Genomic DNA, 19,813 nt, shown 5'->3' with positions numbered 1-19,813 from the left:
GTGGCGCAGTGGTTGAGAGTCTGCCTGCCGATGCAGGGGACACAGGTTTGTGCCCCGGTCTGGGAAGATCCCACATGCCACGGAGCGGCTGGGCCCATGAGCCATGGCCGCTGAGCGCATCCGGAAAAAAAAAAAAAGCAGATTCTTAGGCCCTAAACAAACTACAAGTCCACCTGAGAATCCAGTTACTTGATTTCCTGTTATTCCTAACAAACCATTGTATGTTGGAACATTCACAAATAATGTGTAAGAAACCTAGCAATCTGTCACCATACCATATTTAAGGTAGTATAAAACTTCAGCCAATTTCCACTATAATCTTATATACAATTTGCAATTCAAAATTTTAATTACAAAGACTCCCCCAAACCCCTGCCCCCAAGATTCCAGCCTCAAGGAGTAAAACTATTTTCATATTAACAATTGTTCATGGATGCTCTTATTAAAAGCTAACACAGTGACTAAAACTATATTCAATCCAGATGTTCCAGTTACTCTCTCCTACTATATAACTGATGAGCTAAGTGGAAATCCTCCCTGCCCCCAGATAAAAATCTTTTACCGCCCTATATTATACAAAGAGAATAAGATACATGCACTAGATGAAGAAACATTAACACTGAACCAATATTAATGATAGTGAAGGAAAGCTGAAAACACAGCTTAGCAAGATTAATCTGAAAGTGGTCTGGAGGACACAGAGGACCATGCAGAAACACGATGCGGAGACCGACAAGCAGACCACACACAAGCACCTTCTCTCCTTTCCCCGGGAAAGGCAGCCTAAGAGGCTGAGAAGCAGTAACCAACCTTTTATAGCGCTTTCCAAATGAAAAGGGACGGCTGCGTATCTCGTTGGACCCTAGTAACAACACTCTGAGGTGGGAAGAGCAAGCTTCACCATCTTCTGTCATCACATTTAACATGCTACGTCGTTTTTGATGACCTGCTCGGCTGATTATGTCTCTTGCTCACTACTTTACGGCGGGGACTCGCACACTCTACCCCAGCACAAAGCACGGTATCTTTTGAATGCATTCCATCAGATTACTTTCTTCTTAAGGATTTCTTAGAAGAAATCTAAAGAATGAAAACGTAAGTTCTCATTTGGTGAAGAAAGTCAATTTTGGAACACGGCATTTTGAAAGGGAGCAGGTGTGGTAGGGAGTTACAGGTGGGGACGTGGCTTTGGTTAGCAGAGTCGGCAGGTGTGAAGGCCAGCTGCCCCTGGGCCAGAGTGTGCTGACACTTCATTTCTATCAAGTCTTCAGCCTCCTTCACTTAGAAGGTAAGGGTTAAACCTAAGGTAGTGATTTAAAAGTTCTCAGAGATAGGCTTGGAAGTGCTGTGTAAAAAAATACATAAGCAGAGCAGAGATTTTTAATTCACATAATCATGTAAATATCCTAATAAGAATTTAGCTTTCAAAAAAAAAAGAATTTAGCTTTCAAAATGGTATGTGAAGATGTATCTCTAGGTGTCACAAATAAATATATCCTACAGCCACTACGATATAAGATTCATGACAGTAATAAGAGGCTGGATATAGCAATCTAGGAATAAGTTACACAGAAATAGAGAACAGAAAACTCTTTGCGGGGTGGGAGTGAACCTAAAACTAAGACAGAGGGCCAGAACTCAATTCCTGGGATAGATCCACAGTTAGAGAAGTCAGCATAAAGACAGATAAAACAGAAATTTAATAGAGATAGTACTAAATGTAGTAGAAAAGTTCTTTTTTTTTTTTTTTTTTTTTGCGGTACGCGCACCTCTCACTGTTGTGGCCTCTCCCGTTGTGGAGCACAGGCTCCGGACGCGCAGGCTCAGCGGCTATGGCTCACGGGCCCAGGCGCTCCGTGGCATGTGGGATCTTCCCGGACCGGGGCACGAACCTGCGTTCCCCGCATCGGCAGGCGAGCTCTCAACCACTGCGCCACCAGGGAAGCCCAGAAAAGTTCTAAAAATAAAAGAATGGCAGGGGAGAGGTAGGAAACAGATCACTAAACTGGTCCTGGATAGTAACCTTACAGCAGTAAACGTGTAGCCTGTAAAAGCACATTTAATGTAAACATTATTTTATGAACCAAACTTTAAAAACTGAGATACTCAGAAGATAGGCTGAGGGACTTCCCTGGTGGTCCAGTGGTTAAGAATCCGCCTTCCAATGCAGGGGACACAGGTTCGATCCCTGGTCGGGGAACAAGATCCCACATGCCGCAGGGCAACTAAGCCCACGCCCTCTAGAGCCTGTGTGCCGTAACTACTGAGCCCCTGTGCCACTAGAGAGAAGACTGCATGCCAAAACGAAGAGCCTGCACGCTGCAATGAAAGCTCCCACGTCCTGAAACTAAGACCCAACACAGCCAAAAACGAATAAATAAATAAATATTTTTTAAAAGTCTATTATTAAAAAAAAAAGAAGACAATAAGCTGAAAAGGCACCACAGGGAGCAGTCACTGCCTCTAGAGTAAGAGCAAAAGGAGAGAAATCAGAGTGGAGGAAGGTGGGGACACATCAGGGACTAGAAAAGAACACAATGGTTTAGGCTCATTTAAAAAGTAAAATATTCAGTAGCAGTTTCATGTGGCTGGAGAGTCAAATGAAGATAAATTAAGATAAGAGAAATGTTAACATATTCTGAAGTAAAAGAGGAGGGACTCCACAGAGAGCTAGAAATACTTGATATTGGTCAGAGGGTAACTGTGAGATATCTCTGGGTATTTTCTGGAATTCTCAGAACAGGGGAAAAAATGAAAACTTTGCCAAAAGCATCTTCTTGGAGAGAGGGGTGGTGCTCATGAACATTTTTCATCATAACTCAAAAGAGTCAGGCTTTCCTACATGGTTTAACAAGGCTTTCTAAATCCATGTGTTAACTAAGGACTAGCTGGTGTGGTGTAAATATGGACTCCTTAGAGCCTTGGTTCAGCACAAGTTAAACTGAGGCAAAGTTTAAGGCTGGCTAAGAGATTATTAGGTAGATAGAAACCCTCCTGTCCTTTTACAGATTAATAGCGAAGTGGGGGAAAAGGTCATTTATAACAACTGGGTAAGTAAAATCTGCAAACTTGGAAATTACACATGAATACTATCATTAACTTCTTGAACTCGATTCCCTGCAAATATGTTTAATGATGAACTGTAATCAATTTCACTGATTTTTATAAACATTTACTATCTAATCATAAGATCAAAAATAATATTCAGGGACCTCCCTGGTGGCGCAGTGGTTAAGAATCTGCCTGCCAATGCAGGGGACACGGGTTTGATCCCTGGTCCCAGAAGACCCCACATGCCGCAGAGCAACTAAGCCCATGAGCCACAACTACTGAGCCCTCGCGCCGCAACTACTGAAGCCCACGCAGTTAGAGCCTGTGCTCCACAACAAGAGAAGCCACTGCAATAAGAAGCCTGTGCACTGCAACGAAGAGTAGATCCCACTCGCCACAACTAGAGAAAGCCCACTTACAGTAATGAAGACCCAATGCAGCCAAAAAAGTAATAATAATAATAATATTCAAACATTATGTTCTGTAGAAGAGACACGGTCCTTTTAACTGCATCTGAATCACTATCTCGTAAGTTTCTGCGAGCTGTTAAAAAAATCTCACCCTAGTCCAGGCAAAGTACTGCATATTACAACTGGTAGTGAAAGGAAACACCCCCCCCCCAAAAAAAACCCCCCAAAAAATCACCTCTACAGTTTGACATTAGACAAATTAAACTAAATCAGAAAATCTGGATGGTTTGGCCTTGATAGTTACTCTCACAAATAGAATGCGTAAGGGGTTTGGGTAACAGATTGCCGGAGTGAGTTTACGAATCTAAAGAGCCTTCAAAATAAGTAAAAGAAAGAAAAGCCAAAAAAATACACCATCAAGGGCTTCCCTGGTGGCGCAGTGGTTGAGAGTCCGCCTGCCGATGCAGGGGACGCGGGTTCATGCCCCGGTCCGGGAGGATCCCACATGCCACGGAGCAGCTGGGCCCGTGAGCCATGGCCGCTGAGCCTGCGCGTCTGGAGCCTGTGCTCCACAACGGGAGAGGCCACAACAGTGAGAGGCCCGTGTACCTCAAAAAACCAAAAAAAAACAAAAAAAACACCATCTAGGTACCAACCTACTAATTGTATAACAAATATGTTGAATTTGCAGAGTACAATCATTATAGTACTGAAGAGGTAATGAGTCTGTATATGGTACTGAATAAGTACTATCCAAAAAAAGTATTAAAAATATGTTTTACAACAGCATTAGAGACCCCTGTAACACCTAAATCGCTTACTGCTTCAACTTGAGCTTCCCTATAACAGTTTTTGATAAACTGCTGTTGTTGATAAATAACTCTTATAATCCCAGTCGTATGTATGCTGTTGCTCCAATGAATATTCATCTAACCAGTTCTTTTTTTCCATCTAACCAGTTTTATAGCTCTAAGAGCTATCGTAGTTTTAAGTAAACTTTTTTGTTACTGACTGAACATAATGGTGTTTTTAAAGTTTCTATAAATGTAATATTCAAATGTATAAGCTGTGCTTCAAACCTATTTTTTTTTTGTTTTCATTTTATTTATTTTTGGCTGCACTGGGTCTTCATTGCGGTGCACAGGCTTCTCATTGTGGTGGCTTCTCTTTGTTAGGGAGCACAGGCTCTAGGCACGCAGGCTTCAGTAGTTGTGGCACATGGGCTCAGTAGTTGTGGCACACGGGCTTAGTTGCTCCATGGCACGTGGGATCTTCCCGGACCAGGGCTTGAACCCGTGTCCCCTGCATTGGCAGGCGGATTCTTAACCACTGAGCCACCAAGGAAGTCCTCGAACCTATGTTTTAATGTCAGTTTCGTAAGGTTCAACTTAATAATATCCTTTCTGATAGAATAAAAACAGTTCAATCTTTTGTCTAACATGTTTGATCAAAATTTGTCATTTATTATTGATAGTTTAGAATTTTTTTTTTTTAACTAACAGATATGCTCTATAGGAAATACTAAAAGGAGTCCTTCAGGCTGCATGAAAGGACAGCAGTAGACAGTAACAAATCCAGATGAGTTAATAAAGAACATAGGACACTACATAGGTAAATATAAAAGACAGTATAAGTGTTTTATATTTTTAATTATTTTTTCATCTGATTTAAGAAACAGGGGCTTCCCTGGTGGCGCAGTGGTTGAGAGTTCGCCTGCCAATGCAGGTGACACGGGTTCGTGCCCCGGTCCAGGAAGATCCCACATGCCGCAGAGTGGCTGGGCCTGTGAGCCATGGCCGCTGAGCCTGCGCGTCCGGAGCCTGTGCCCCGCAACGGGAGAGGCCACAGCAGTGAGAGGCCCGCGTACCGCAAAAAAAAAAAAAAAAAAAAAAAAAAAAAGAAAGAAACAACTGCAGTAAGTAATTTTAATGATTTTAACTAAGCAAAATTTTAAGTGTGTTTAAGGGCATACCGTGTATAAATATGTAATTTAAAACAGCACAAAGGAAGGGGACAGGAATGGAGCTATACGGTAGCAAAGTTTTTTATAAAATATTGAAATTAAGATGGTATTTAATCCAAACCAGATTGTTATAAATTAAGATGGTAATTGTAATCCTCAGGGCAATCACGAGGTAAATAACTCAAAGAAAAAAAAAAAGTAAAAATAATGACAAGGAATTAAAATGCTACACTAGAAAATATCTATTTAACACAAAAGAAGACAGTAAAGGATGAAAAGAAAACGAAGAAGACGTAAGACACATATAAAACAGATAGCAAAATGGCAGTCATAAACCCTATCTTAACTAATAATAGTAATAAATGGATTAAACTGTCCAAACAAAAGGCAGATTGACAAATTGGAATAAAAAACCATGATCCAACTATAGGTTGTTTACAATAGGCACACTTTACATCTCATGTCACAAGGTTGATAGTAACCAAACAGTAACCAAAAGAGAGCTGAAGTGGCTAGCCTATTATCAGACAAAATATACTTTAAGACAAAAATTGTTATTAGAGACAAAGAAGATGCTTAATACCATTAGCCATCAGCGAAATGTAAATCAAAACCACAATGAGGTATCACTTCATACTCACTAGGAAGGCTATAATCAAAAAGACAGACAGTAACATGTTTGCAGGAAGTGGGGAAATTGGAACCATCATACACTTCACTGATAGTGGCAAGTAAAATGTGGCAATTCCCAAGCCGCTACTTCGGAAAACAGTCTGGCAATTTTGCCAAAGGTTAAACACAGCGTTACCATACAACCTAGCAGTCCCTCTCAGAGGTATTAGCCAAGGAAACTGAAAACATTTCTCCACAGAAAAACTCGTACACAAAATGATCATAGCAGCATTAGTCATGACAACCAAAAAGTAGAAACAACCCAAATGTCCACACCAACTGATGAATAGGTACAATAGAATATTATTATTCAATAAAAAGGAATGAACTACTGATGCATGCTACAATATGATAAATCTTGAAAATATTAAGCAAAGTGGGAAAAGTCAGTGACAAAACACCACATACTGTATGATTCCAATTACATGAAATGTCCAGAAAAGGCAAATGTATAGAGGCAGAAAGTAGATTAGTGGTTGCCTAGAGCTAAGGGATGTTAAAGGAAATGGGAGTGACTAGTAATAGGCAACGGTTTCTTTTTGGGGTGAAGAAAATGTTCTAGATTGACTGTGCCGACAGATGCCTAAGTGTGCAAATTGTACACTTAAATGGGTGAACTGTATCTCTTTAAGGCTGTTATATCAAAAAAGAAGAAAACCACCTAAGCACACTACCTTCTTTCTAGCTCTCCCTCATGTAGAGGGGCCAGTAAAACAACTGGGCCAGTATTATTCTCCCTATCGCAAAAATATTAACAGAGCTACCAAGTACCAAAGGACTTTCCTGTGATTCTCAAACTTGTAAAGAATAAAAATAAATAACAAAACTCCCATTAAATATTGTGCTGGGATAAAAGAAGTTTTCATACTGAAGACTTAACTGCAAATAAACCAAACCCCATCTCATCTGACACAGATAATGAAGGCTTAAAAGTGTCTCATCAAAAAAAAAAAAAAAGTGTCTCATCATCATCTTTCTCAGTTTTTAATTTCACAGTGTAACCTATATAGGCTGTTGCTAGAAGTGTGTGTGTGTATATGAATATACGTGGGGGAAAAACTTGTTTTATAAAACTTAATTTATGACACTATCTTTTGGCTTGAGATTGTGTTTTTACCATGCACAGGTGAATCTTCATCCGCAAACAGATGTGGTTCTATTTCTTTCAAGGAACTTCTACCTTCCAGTCGGGCAAGGAGCTTGCGAAAGGGAAAAAAAAGAAAAGGAAAACTCATTGTTTAAAAATATAAAATCCTAGAAATCGACATTTATTCAATTTTCCAAAAGTCTGTAAGAGACTTTTCATCATTTTGAGGATCTGAAGGAAATTATGAAATAGAAAATATAGTTTAGGAGAAAAGTTGTGTTCATTTATTCAGAAAATACTTTATTTTTTGTTAATGTACCAAATACAGTTGGTATAAAATGAGTCCCTGCCCTCAAAGAAGCTGCCACAGGACCAAACTGCTAACTGTGAAGTATTTACCTTCCTTACTCATTATAATTACCTTTCTCACTCTGCTCACCACACTTGTTATCAGGTATCAGCTTTTAATCTGTCTGCCCACTATATCACCAGCTCCTTATCTAGGGTAGGGGACGGGGAGAAAGGTGGAGAAAAACTTCCCTGAGAAGCTCCCACGTGAATTCGTGAACAGGGCACAAGCTGGCATACCTGGCAGATGGGACAACATCAGCCAAGGTGCAAAGGTTATAATAGCACAGTGTGTGGGTAAACTATAAGCAGATTTGAATTGCTAGAGCTTGTGGCACGAAACTGGCAGGAGATAATGAAGTCCTAAAAGAACAGAAGTCAGATCACAAAGGGTCTTGAATGTCACCTTTAGGAGTTTGCTCTTTGGCTTGTAGATAGGAGCAAGGGGTTTTAAGAAGCAATCTAGAACAGTGAAGAGTAGACAGCTAGGTCTTTGGGCCTGAGGTTTCTCATCAGTAAAGCGAGCAAAACAAACAGTTTTTCCCTCCCAAGACTGTTGAGGGTTCAATGTGTTCCAAGGGTGCCTGGCACAGAGTAAGCATACGCTATTATTATCTGCATTTCAAACAAATCACCTTGGTGACTACCGAGGGGATGGATTTGAGAGCAAAGCCAGATGTGGAGAAGAGGCTCAAGTCCCTCACACTAACCTGGAGAAGTGCCTGTACCAAGACAGAAGGAGCTAGAACTACAGGAAGCAAAATTCCAAGACAGACTGAAATGTCAACGTGGGAAATAAAATCAAAGTTGATTCTCAAGGTTCTAAGGAAACAGTACAGATTTGACAACCCTTTCAAACAACAAAAACGCGTATCACAAACGAAGAAAAGCAGTCATCCTTTGTGGGTTGTTTTTTTTTTTTAAACAGAAGCAAAAGTTTTGGAAAGATATCCTGCAGTGATGAAAAGGTTCTATATGTTAATTCGGCAAATATTTATTGAATGTCTATTATGTACAAGGCACTATGGCAGGTAAAATGGAGACTAGAGAAATGAAGATAATTAAGCTACCCTCAAAGAACCTGCAGTTAGGTCCTCTGGGAGATGAGATTTTATCACAAAACAAGCTAAAGACTGCTAACTACACTCCAGAGTGCTTTGCGTTAGAGCAGAGTTTCTGAGGGCATACCTGTGGTCAGTTACTTTCATAAATATTAAGACATTATTTGTCTTTCTCGCTATGCTGCCACTTGCACTGACGGTGCGGCAGCAAAGGTGGGTAAAACTGCTGGCACCCAGCACGATCAAGGCGGCAGCATCAAACCGTATCAGTACACACGGTACTCTTCACCACTCGCAGAAAAACAAGCAAGCAAAAAGCAAAACTATTTTTGCATAAGGTTTTTGATGTGGCAGTAAAAAGTATTGACTCTATATTAAATCATAACCTTTGAGTACTGTTGAAAATATTCCCTGTGATGACATGGGAAACATATTAGTAAGAAAGAATTTAACCTTGACCAAAGAGAGGTCTGGCCTTTGCCCTTGGCTCCTGGGAGATAATCTCTCAGCCTCTCAGAAAATCCTGCTGATAAAAGTGTCTTTGTTTACCTGGGGGCCCTGAGCCACACCAGATAGCCTCACAACGTGAGCGAAGGTGAGGGCTTTGGGTCAGCTCAACCTCTGCATCAGTGGCTGGACACAGAGGCCAGCTGGTTGGGGGGCTGACAACGTCTACGTGACAAAGCCCCACAAACACTCTGGACACCAAAGCTCAGGGGAGCTTCCTTGGCTGGCATACTGGCCCCCACTGTTGCTGGGGCAAGCTAGCACTGTCCATATTCCACTAGGACAGGACAATTGGAAGCTCCACATTTGGAATTCTGGATTTTGTCCCATTATATCTCTTCCCTGGGCTGATTTTAATCTGTATCCTTTTGCTGTAGGAAACTATAACCGTGATTAAGCTTTCAGCGTATTCTGTAAGTCCTTCCAGCAAATCACTAAACCTGAAGGTGGTCTTGGGGACCCCCAAACATGCAATTAATGTCAGAATGAGTGAGGTCATGAGGACTTGGAACTCTGCAGTTGGTGTCTGAAGTGAAGGCAGTCTTGGAGACTTCCCCTAACTTCACACACAGATAAAGAAAGCACTTTTGCTCCAAACTGAAATACAATGTTTTTTCTCTAGGAAAAGCACTTGTGTGATTACCTGAGCTGGATACTTTCTCATAGAACACCCTTTTATTTGAAAGAATGACTGATAGACAAATGAGGATTACACAGACTTTGTTATCTGGCAGACATTTTACTGAAAACAAAGAAAGTCAGCTGGTCACCTTAAGGAAACTAACTGACAGTATTTGTTGCCAATGATAAAATGTGAACTTTGGAAAACTTTTATCCACTACTGTGAGCTTGAAAGCATCCCAATACTTAAAGCATTGGTGATATCACTAAGTATTTTAAATTTCTCCATTTCACTGAGAGATACAACCCACATAAACAACAACCCTTTTGGTTATGGATGTTAACTGGAACTACTGTGGTGATAATTTTGTACTACATACAAATACTGAACCATTAGGCTGTAATTCAGTCCTAAGGCCAAAAAGTATGACAACCACTGGGTTAGAAGGTTGAGGGTCCAAAAGAAGAAGACTTTCGCGGACAAGACAGAACACATGAAATGACTATAAAATGTTTTTAAAAGCATGTATACAAATGACCAACATCCTCATCAGAATGATTAACATGAGAATGTACTCCAACTGTTTACCCTTACTGTCATTGCTCAAGATATTTTAGAATCCTCCTCTGGAGAATTCCTTGTAAGACAGAATTCAGAAAAGGATTAGAATTTTATTGACATGACTCTTAGATAAAAATGGTATTACTCCTCTTCTCAAACTGGCTGACTTTGCCGATTTGCATCTGACTTTCCATCATTACCAAAAAGTCAAATTCATTTTCAAAGGATGAAAACTACCTATCAATGAGAAATTTCAAAACAGTGTTTTACAATGCCAAAAGCAGAGTATACAGAATACAGAGGAAGTGAAAGTACCTCCCAGAACTTGGAAATAGATTAACTCTGACAAAAATAGATAATATTAACAATTTATAGAAGTCACTTGATGGGATGAGATATCTTCCAAACCTAAACAGAAAATACCCTGAAAACTTGGCATTAACCTGACCATTATATAAACTAAAATGAACGATGTTGTCCAGATTTGAGGAATAAGCTGAAAGAAGCAAGGTATAATCAATCTAGAGTTTCAGAAGGGCAAAGAGTAAATTAAGCCAGGGTAAAGGGAACCAAAGTAAGTTCTGTTTGACATGATAGTTTAATCCTTTTAGGGAAGATTAACACATCAGGCAAACAAAGCTTGGTGATGGTAGCTATTAAGATAATTCAACTATTTCTCTTGATTCTCTAAGCAACCTTTCTGAGCCCAAATTTCCTAACTGGGAAAGAATACACGGTGGACACAACAATTTTACTCTATTTGGCAGTTTCACTAATATTGTAAATTAATAGATTTGGCATTTGGTTTGTAAGTCAGTATCTGCCAGGTTTTATTATCATAACAATAGCTATCTAATAATAGCTACTATTTGTACTTTCTGTGGTACATAATTTATATACATTATCTCTTTTAATTATCACATTAACTCTATTTGTTATCATTCTATTTTTCAGAAGAGAAAACTAGTAGACGCCAGAGTTGGGATTTAACTGAGACCTCTGGCTCCCCAAGCCTGGAATTCTTCCCCTGTGCTTCAGAGCCTCAGAATCAGTATCACTGAGTCTGAAAAAATCTGAGTACAGGGATGACAGTTTTTGGACCTACTCAACTGAAGACCAAACCAATCTGAGGTCCTGTCTAGGCAATTACCTGGTCTCTCTCAACTGTCTCTCTTAGCACTCCCTCTAACACCACAAGGAGCCCCAAATGTTTTCAACAGCAACATCAATACTGGAGCTAGTACACGGTCTGCAAAAGGGGTAATACTCAATTCTACAGATATTCATTGGTAAAAATTTCAAGCAAGTCAAGCGTATTCCAGGAACTGAGTAAGGTGCATAGATACAACACCTTACTTACATAGATACAACAGACACAGTTCCTATCCTCAAAGAATTTAATGAGGGAGAGTCAAAGGTTTAAAAAGTACAATAAAGTACTGTAGGTGCTATAATATCAACAGAAATAACATGGGGCTCTGTGAAGGCATAAAAAAGGGACATCGACTCTAATCTGTGTGAGAGGCAACTTTAACTCTGAAAGAGAGATTCAGCATAGAGTTCTTTCTGGCACATACAAAATATTCATTGATAGAGCAATGTCCTTTCCCTATTCTCTCAATTAAATGCTCTAAGGCCTAGACTATTGAATGAATGAAAATTCTACACATTCCTCAGGCCAGCTCCTTCCATGAAGCTATTCCTATACTTAGGAACACATTACCTACCAGTCTCCCTCATCTGGATCTAAAAGCTTAAAAGGAACTGGCTCACCACCAATTCCAAAATGCTTTACGTTTGGCAGAAACTTAGTAGCTGCCTATTAAGTTGAAGGTAAACAGGTCACAGGTAGGTAGAATTAGGAGAGGATGCAGAATAAAAAGAACCTCAAACTACATAGATTTTCACATGTTTGGACAATCTATGCAAACTTCTACTAAACAAAAGTCCGTGAGTATTCTTACAGCTATCATCAAAGTTCTTAACACTCATTAACAAAAGTCTGTTTTATAGACAATCATATAGCTTCAATGCCTGTTAAGTAGAATACGTATCATACAGATGTTTTAAAACATCATTTGGTTATGGAAAAGCTTACACTAGAGCAGGAAGGAGAGCTTAAAGATCAAATTAACCAGAAATGAATGACATTAAGGCAAACATGTGTATGTAATTGTCATTTGGATAAAGGCTCATTTCCCCTGACCTTTTGTGATTAAATCTGTTTGCATATGGACCCCAGCAGCAAGATTTCAAACCAGTTAAGTATAAAAGTCTATCTAAAGAAGCAAACACTCTAAACCAAATATTCCCACCCCCGCCCTATAACAGGCCTGGATTTCCACTACAAACTGAATACAATTCTTAGTAGTTTTATTACATATATACAGAGGAAATTCACTCCAGGCAAATACGTGTTAACTATAACATACAGAAAGTAAGAGAGGAGTTGGAATGTGTAGGATGGCAAGGGAAAGCAGCAGCTATGTTAACATGTATGTGATCAATGCAAAATTTGGCCCTTACCATGGTAGTCCCTTAAATTCACGGACTAATTCTTTTTCACTTGTGAAATTAGGCTCCTCTGCCACTTAGAAAATTCAATTGCCCTTCAGGGCAGAGTACTAGGCCTGGCTCTTAATAAAGCTTTCATCTAAATTATATGGAAAAGACAACTGTTACCCGAATACTAAATCATAAAAATTCCATTGTTTCTAAGTATAGTCCCTAAAGAGCTGCTGCCTTTATAACTAATATTTTTTAAAAAGCAATCATCCTATAAGAAGGAAAAATAGATAAATAAAAAGTCAAGCAAAAATTACTATATGTACCTAAGCAGCATTCATTTCTAGCAGAATTTATAAGGACTAAATTTTAAATTTATGACATCCTACAAGTTAATAATTTCATTAAATGTATAGTTAAGATTTCACTAGGAAGTTATATCAGACTATGCTTCAAAATGTCATTTAGACAGAATAATCAACTATATGCAAGATCCCAGAAAGGGACAATAAAGTACAGAATCAAAACTGCAGAAGCTTAACATTGGAAGAACACTTACCCCTCCCCCACCTCCCTTGTATGTGAGGAACTCTACTGGAGAGATACCTCTGGCGTATGCTCCCATCCTCCTGTTCTCTCTTCCCCAGGGAAGAAGAGGTTTTTCTAATGGGTTAATTTGAGAGCAGGAACTAGACACACATTGATTGGCCCCATCCTGGGTCCTGACAGCTTGCCTGCAGGAAGTGCATATTCTGCTGTTTCTAGTGTAGGAGGAGGGGTGCTTAGAAATGAGCATTTGGCAACATGAAGTTTGATGGTAACCCTGATAAGAGCACTTTTGGTGGAATATGGAGACAGAAGCCAGATTACAGTGGGCTAAAGAGTGAACAAGAGAAAAGCAGGCTCAGGCCAGAGCACAAGGGAGGAGTGCTCTACAGAGGAGGAAGGAAATGGGGCTGGTAGGGGCTGGTGTGTAGGGAGTTTTCTGGTTTGTTTTGTGTGTACTGCTTTATGTTAGGATACTGACAGAAATGATTGGTAGAAAGAAGACTGCAGATGCAGAAGACAGAAAAAGTGGGGATACCTGCAGGAGTGATGTCCTTGAGGGGGTGGAGTGGGGTGGATGGAATTCATATCACAAGTGGAGAAGCTGCCCTTTCTTAGAAGCAAAAATATTCTACTTTACAGGAAGGAATTCAGAGAAAATCAGTACATGTACTTTCTATCAGTACAGGCTTGATGAAAAAGTGGGAATTGCTATATTACTACCCTATAAAGTAGACTTCAGAGCAAAGAAAATTACTAGAGACAAAGAGGGACACTGCATAATGACAAAAGGATCAATCCGCTAGGAAGACGTGTGATCCTAAATGTGTACATATCAGACACAGTCTCAAAATACACGAAGCAAAACTCATACAGCTGAAAGGAGAAACAGACAAACTCACTAGTTGGGACTTCAACACCCACTTCTCAGAAACCAAGACTTACTAGAAGATCTGAACAACACAACCAACAGGATCTAATTCATATACACAGAACATTGGACCCAACAATAGCTGAGTGTACATTTTTTTTCAAGTGCCCATGGAACATTCATCAAGCTAGATCACACCCTGGGCCATAAAACAAACCACAACAATCATAAAAGAACTGAAGTCATACAGAGTATGTTTGACTATAATGGAAACAAACTAGAAATCAGTAACAGACAACAGGAAAAAATAAGGGCATTCCTCTGATTTTTTTTGTTTGTTTTCTCAGTGACACATGAGGCAAGGCAGAAAGGAGAAGGAAGAGAAGGCATGAAATTTATCATTAAACAATTATTGAGCACCTACTGTGGGCTAAATATTGTTCTAAACACAGACTTAAAGGGGTAACCCCAACAGAGAACAATCATCATCCCTCAATGGCAGGGGTGGGAGGTGGGGAGGAAGACAACACATAAACAATATAAGATGTCAGATGTGGTTAAGTGTAAAGAAGAAAAAGAAACAGTAAAGGAATAAAGATTAACAGTAGGAAGGACCTCCTTATACTGGATGGAAAAGCTTCTCCTCTAAGAAACGTGAAGCAAGTGGAGAGGCAAACCGTGTCAATTTCTGAAGGAACTGCAAAGGCTCTGAGGCTGAAGCACCCTTGGTACATTCAAGGAACAGCAAGGACAACAGTGTGTCTGAAGAAGAGTGAGGGAGAGTGGAAGACGAGATCAGAAGGGCAGGGGAGGAGATCCGGGGCAGGGCTGAAGGGCAAATCATGCATCAGTGGAGGAGACAGGATTCTGGATTTTACTATACATGATACAGGAGCCTCTGGAAAACTTTGAACAGTAGAGTCTGCTTACATTTTGAACGGATCACCCTGGATACTATGTGGAAAATATATTAGAATAAGTGTGAACAGGGTGGAGCAGAGCCGAGTTAGAAGGTTACTGCAATCAAGCGGGTGATGGTTACTAGGAATAGGAATGGCTGCAGTAAAAAGTAGTGAAACGTGGTCAAATCCATGCTACATATTGAAGGTAGAGAAAACAGGATGTGCTAATGGATGTGGGCTGATATGAGAGGAAAAGAGGATTCAAGAATGACTTAGTTTTTGGCTTGAGCAACAGGTAGAACAAATTCACCATTTAACAAGATAGGGAAGGCCTAGGAGGAAGCAGGTTGGGGCTGGGTGTACATGTGTGGTGGTAAACCAAGACTTCAGTGTAGGACATATTAAAATTTTTCTCATGTTTTCTCTGCATCCAGGAGTCAATCATGATGAGCATGTTAAGTCTGGGATGCCTATGAGACATCCATGTGGGTATGTCAAGAAGATACTAGAACACGTGTGTCTGGAATTCAGGAGTAAGGTTGGATTTGATGACAGGTGTTTTGTAGGGAGAAAATGAATTAATTACTAGAAAAACACAAGTGGACTGGGAGTCCACTTGAAGTTGATGGTTACAAATTTAAAATGAAATCAGTCGGCCTGGTTGTGATTTTCTTTAGCAATATTCAGCTGAGTGGGTAGACAGTGAAAGTAGACAGCTGGGTTTAACCATGGTTAGGAAAGTAGGTTAGGATTTAAAGGGACAAGGAAGTTGAAAGTACTCATAATGGAGGAACGGTAATGATGGAGCACTGATTCTATTCTGGGTTAAGAAGGGAAGCAGAGAGAGACGGGGACAGATGTTGTTCTAAGTCTACCATGCGAGACCAAAATATTATTAAATGCTAAATATTTTCTTATTTAATATTTGCCTCTGGTAAAAAGGCCACCCTGAACCTTTTCTAAGAAAAGAAAAGCAGGGAATTTTCTGGTGGTCCAGTGGTTAGGACCCTGCGCTTTCACTGCCGTGGGCGTGGAGTCAATCCCTGGTCGGGGAACTAAGATCCCAGAAGCCGCACGGTGCGGCCGAAAAATAAATTTAAAAAAGAAAACCAGTCATTATTATTAATAAATAGTTATCAAGTGTTTACCGTGCAGGGAACACTGTGCTTAGTGAAAGGATACACAGAAACATAGGGACCCACCTCCTAGGAGTACAGCTGAAAGACAACTGAGAAATCATCACCTACGGCCCTCCTTCTACAAAGGTAGAAGCCAAGGTTTAATAACTTATCCAAAATCACCCAGCTTTCTCCCGGCTGAGACAAGACCACAGCCATGGTCCAGGGTTCTCTATCTCAGCCCCCAAAATGATGCCATTAGAAAACTTCTGGGAAAATGTGTAAAAATCCACCTTGAGAAATGATAACTGGGATGGAGAAGTTTCCTGCTTTTCATTTCAGTACTCCTGGAATTTTCTGTCATAAGCATGTACTACTTTAATATAAACTATTATAATAAAGTTAAAGAGAGGAAACAGTATGTTGTGCACGACAACCCAAACTGGACACTTTGAATCTATCCATTGATTACTTTTTTTGTGGTATGCGGGCCTCCCTCTGCTGCGGCCTCTCCCGTTGCGGAGCACAGGCTCCGGACGCGCAGACTCAGCGGCCATGGCTCACGGGCCCAGCCGCTCCGCGGCACGCGGGATCCTCCCGGACCGGGGCGCAAACCCGGTTCCCCTGCATCGGCAGGCGGACGCGCAACCACTGCGCCACCAGGGAAGCCCCATTGATTACTTTTAAACTCAAGGCATTTTCAGCATTTTTGAGAAAATGTGAAGTACACCAGGGCTCCCCAAGCCCCGGGCCTCACAGGGGTTTGGGCCCGCGGCCTGTCAGGAAGCGGCCGCACAGCAGCAGGCGAGCAGCGGGGCAGTGAAGCTTCATCTGCAGCTCCCCATCGCTCGCATCACCGCCTGAACCAACCCCCCCACCCCCATCCACGGAAAAACTGTCTTCCATGAAACCGGTCCTTGGTGCCAAAAAGGCTGCGGACCGCTTTAGGACACCACTACTTAACAAGTATGCGCAAATGAAGCCATTTGGTGGATGATACCAAAATATTGCCAAAATCTTTTCTAATACTCTCAGAGGAATGTAAAAGTAAAAAATGCCATTGTTACTGTGCAAAAGTAAAGAACAGATTATTCTACTGTAAATTGCATTCCAATGTGTGTCTTATTTAAATCAAGGGCTCCTTATATAAGTTTTCCACTCAGCTATCTGGCCTACCCTAAATGGCATCCCTAGAATCTGTTAAAGGAAAATATTCTTTGCGACTTTGTTTTCTTGGAAGACCCTGTATGAAATGTCTCTTCCTTACTACTCACAAGATGTGGGAAAGGTTAGTTATTTTATAAGGTGGTTATTCTTGTGAATTAAAAATTTAAAGTAGTTTATTTCTGGACTTCCCTGGTGGTCCAGTGGGTAAGACTCCACGCTCCCAATGCAGGGGGCCTGGGTTCGATTCCTGGTCAGGGAACCAGATCCTGCATGCATGCCACAACTGAGTCTACACGCCACAACTAAAGATCCCACATGCCACAACTAAGACCTGGTGCAGCCAAAATAAATATATAAAATAATAAATAAATAAATATCTTTTAGTTTATTTCAGCTTCTTGGGATAATCTGTGGCCTCAGCTATCTTCCTCAACACAATGCCTCCAGGTAGGATCCATCTAGTAGACTGATGTACAAAGAAAGACAATAGAATCCAAACAAATTAAGCAATGGCCATACAGCACCCAGCACTTAAGGGAAAAGAGGGTTACTTAGTTGGTTTTGATGACAATAAGGAAAAAGAATAAAGCAGCGCCAACTGCCCAGCTCACTAATCTTCTCCCCTCCACCCCACTGTACTCCAAAGTAATACGAGTGAGGTAATCTTGCTTAGGATCTCCAGACAGCCGTGGCAGGCAAACGATATGATGCTAAATTCTTTGTTCAGTGCATCGACTGCACTGGGCTCTCATTTTTTGGATGTTAGGCTTGTTCTGATTGCAAAAGTCATCTGAGTTTAACCTGCGTTTCAAATTATCATTTCAATCGGTAAGGTTGTAACTGTAGCAGTTCTTACAGGGAGCTGCGCCTCTACTCTGAAGGAGCAAGGGTTGGCAAACTATGGCCAGCGGGCCAAATCCTGAAGTTTAAAAAATAAAAGGTTTACTGGAACACAGCCATGCTGATTTGTTTACACACCTCTGGCTGCCTTCACATTAGAACAGCAGAGCTGAGTAGCTGTGACCGAGACCGAATGGCCCACAAAGCCTAAATATAGACTATCTACTCTGGTCCTTCACAGAAAGAGCCTGTTGATCGTTTAAGGGTATCGCTTCCCCTCCCTCCTCTGTATAAAAGATCCTCCATAACCTGCCTCTGCCTATTTCTCAGGGCTTACTTCCCAACAGTTTCCCCACTAGCTTTGTCCGTCTACAGAGAAGTACTTGCAGTTCCCCTAAATCAGTGACGCCCTTCCTCAAGGCAGAACCCACATACTTGCAACTCGCTGCCCCGAATGCCACTCCCTCCTTGCCAAGCCACCGACCATCCAAAGGTCCCTAAAAACCTCAGCTGTCCCCTCCTCCTCCCAGTTAGTCTTCCAGGCTGCCCGCCCCTCGACTGGACGGCACGATTGACCAACAGTCCTGTAATTTGTAGGCAGCCTCCCTTACTTTTCCTGCAAAAGCAGAAGCTGTTTCTTGCGTTTCTTACTCCTGTTCCTTAACCAGCGGTTGACACGTAATAAGTGCTTGATACTTGCTGGTTGAATTCCTGAATAAATCTTTGCAGACACCACATGGCTTATGTGGCCCTGGATGCTTAGGCTGGAAATGTAAGCTGCGATAGCGAGGCTGAATGCCGTAAGCAAAAGATATACAGAACAGAGGCAACAGGTGGAGCCACCTACTCAGATACCACTGTTCTAGAAAAGTCCATGAGCGCTCCGCCTGGCAATCCCCTGCTTTTCCTAGCCTCTCTTGCACACCGTACCATCTCTGACTGGTTCACGCATGACAGGTTTGGAGCGTAATGCTAGCGGTCTCGGTCTCGGGGGCCGGCTCTGGGGACACAGGTTTGGGGGGCGGGGCTCTAGGCTCGCCGGCGTCCGGGCCCTGCGCGCCTCCCCCTCCCCGGGGCGCCCCGGCCTCCCGCGCCCTCGGGGCTCCCTCGCCCGCCCACGGCCCTGTTCTCGTCTCCCTAGCTCCCACCTCGGCAGCTCTCACCTCCGTCCCAGACTCAGCCCTATGGAAGTCACTACACATCGCCCCGGAGGCTCGGCGCAGCAGCCACTCAACTTTCCCGCCAGCGGCGCCATTTACTGCGCGGCCTCGGCCCCGCAGCCAGTCAGAGACGCTGACCCGCTGACCCGCTGACCCGGGCGCGAGCATGCGCACTGCGCCCGCCCTCGACCGGGGAGCCGGCGGACATGCGCAGCAGGGCGTGCGACCGCCCCCCCCCCCCCCCCCCCCCCGCGCCCCGCGACCAGCGCCCCCCGACCGGGGAGCCGGCGGACATGCGCAGCAGGGCGTGCGACCGCCCCCCCCCCCCCCGCCCCGCTCAGTGACGTCAGACCACGTCTCCTAGGAGACCGGGAGGTAACTGGGGATTTTCTTTTCTTCTCTCTCATAAATTTCCATTTGTT

General features: G+C 42.0%; 1 protein-coding gene across 3 annotated transcripts in view; it reads right to left on the bottom strand.

Moving 5' to 3' along the window:
• The window catches only part of XRCC2 (X-ray repair cross complementing 2), a 165,612-nt gene extending 146,091 nt beyond the window's left edge, over nucleotides 1–19,521 (bottom strand). For 2 of the 3 annotated variants that reach the window (XR_008617302.1, XR_008617301.1), the window contains exon 1: nucleotides 7,214–7,297. Coding sequence is in view for 1 of the 3 variants with exons in the window: in XM_024130189.3 (XP_023985957.1) it covers nucleotides 7,214–7,295; nucleotides 19,395–19,433 (121 nt within the window). In the remaining 2 variants the exon portion in view is untranslated. Of the gene's footprint in view, nucleotides 1–7,213; nucleotides 7,298–19,394 lie in introns of those variants that run through there. The other variant, XM_024130189.3, reaches the window with a different exon arrangement.
• Between the last annotated feature and the right edge of the window lie 292 nt (nucleotides 19,522–19,813).

Source organism: Physeter macrocephalus, chromosome 5 (genome assembly GCF_002837175.3).
Source record: "Physeter macrocephalus isolate SW-GA chromosome 5, ASM283717v5, whole genome shotgun sequence".
Taxonomy (NCBI): Eukaryota; Metazoa; Chordata; class Mammalia; order Artiodactyla; family Physeteridae; genus Physeter; species Physeter macrocephalus.
The sequence above is the reverse complement of the archived record's forward strand: the minus strand, read 5'-3'. Positions and strand labels throughout refer to the sequence as shown.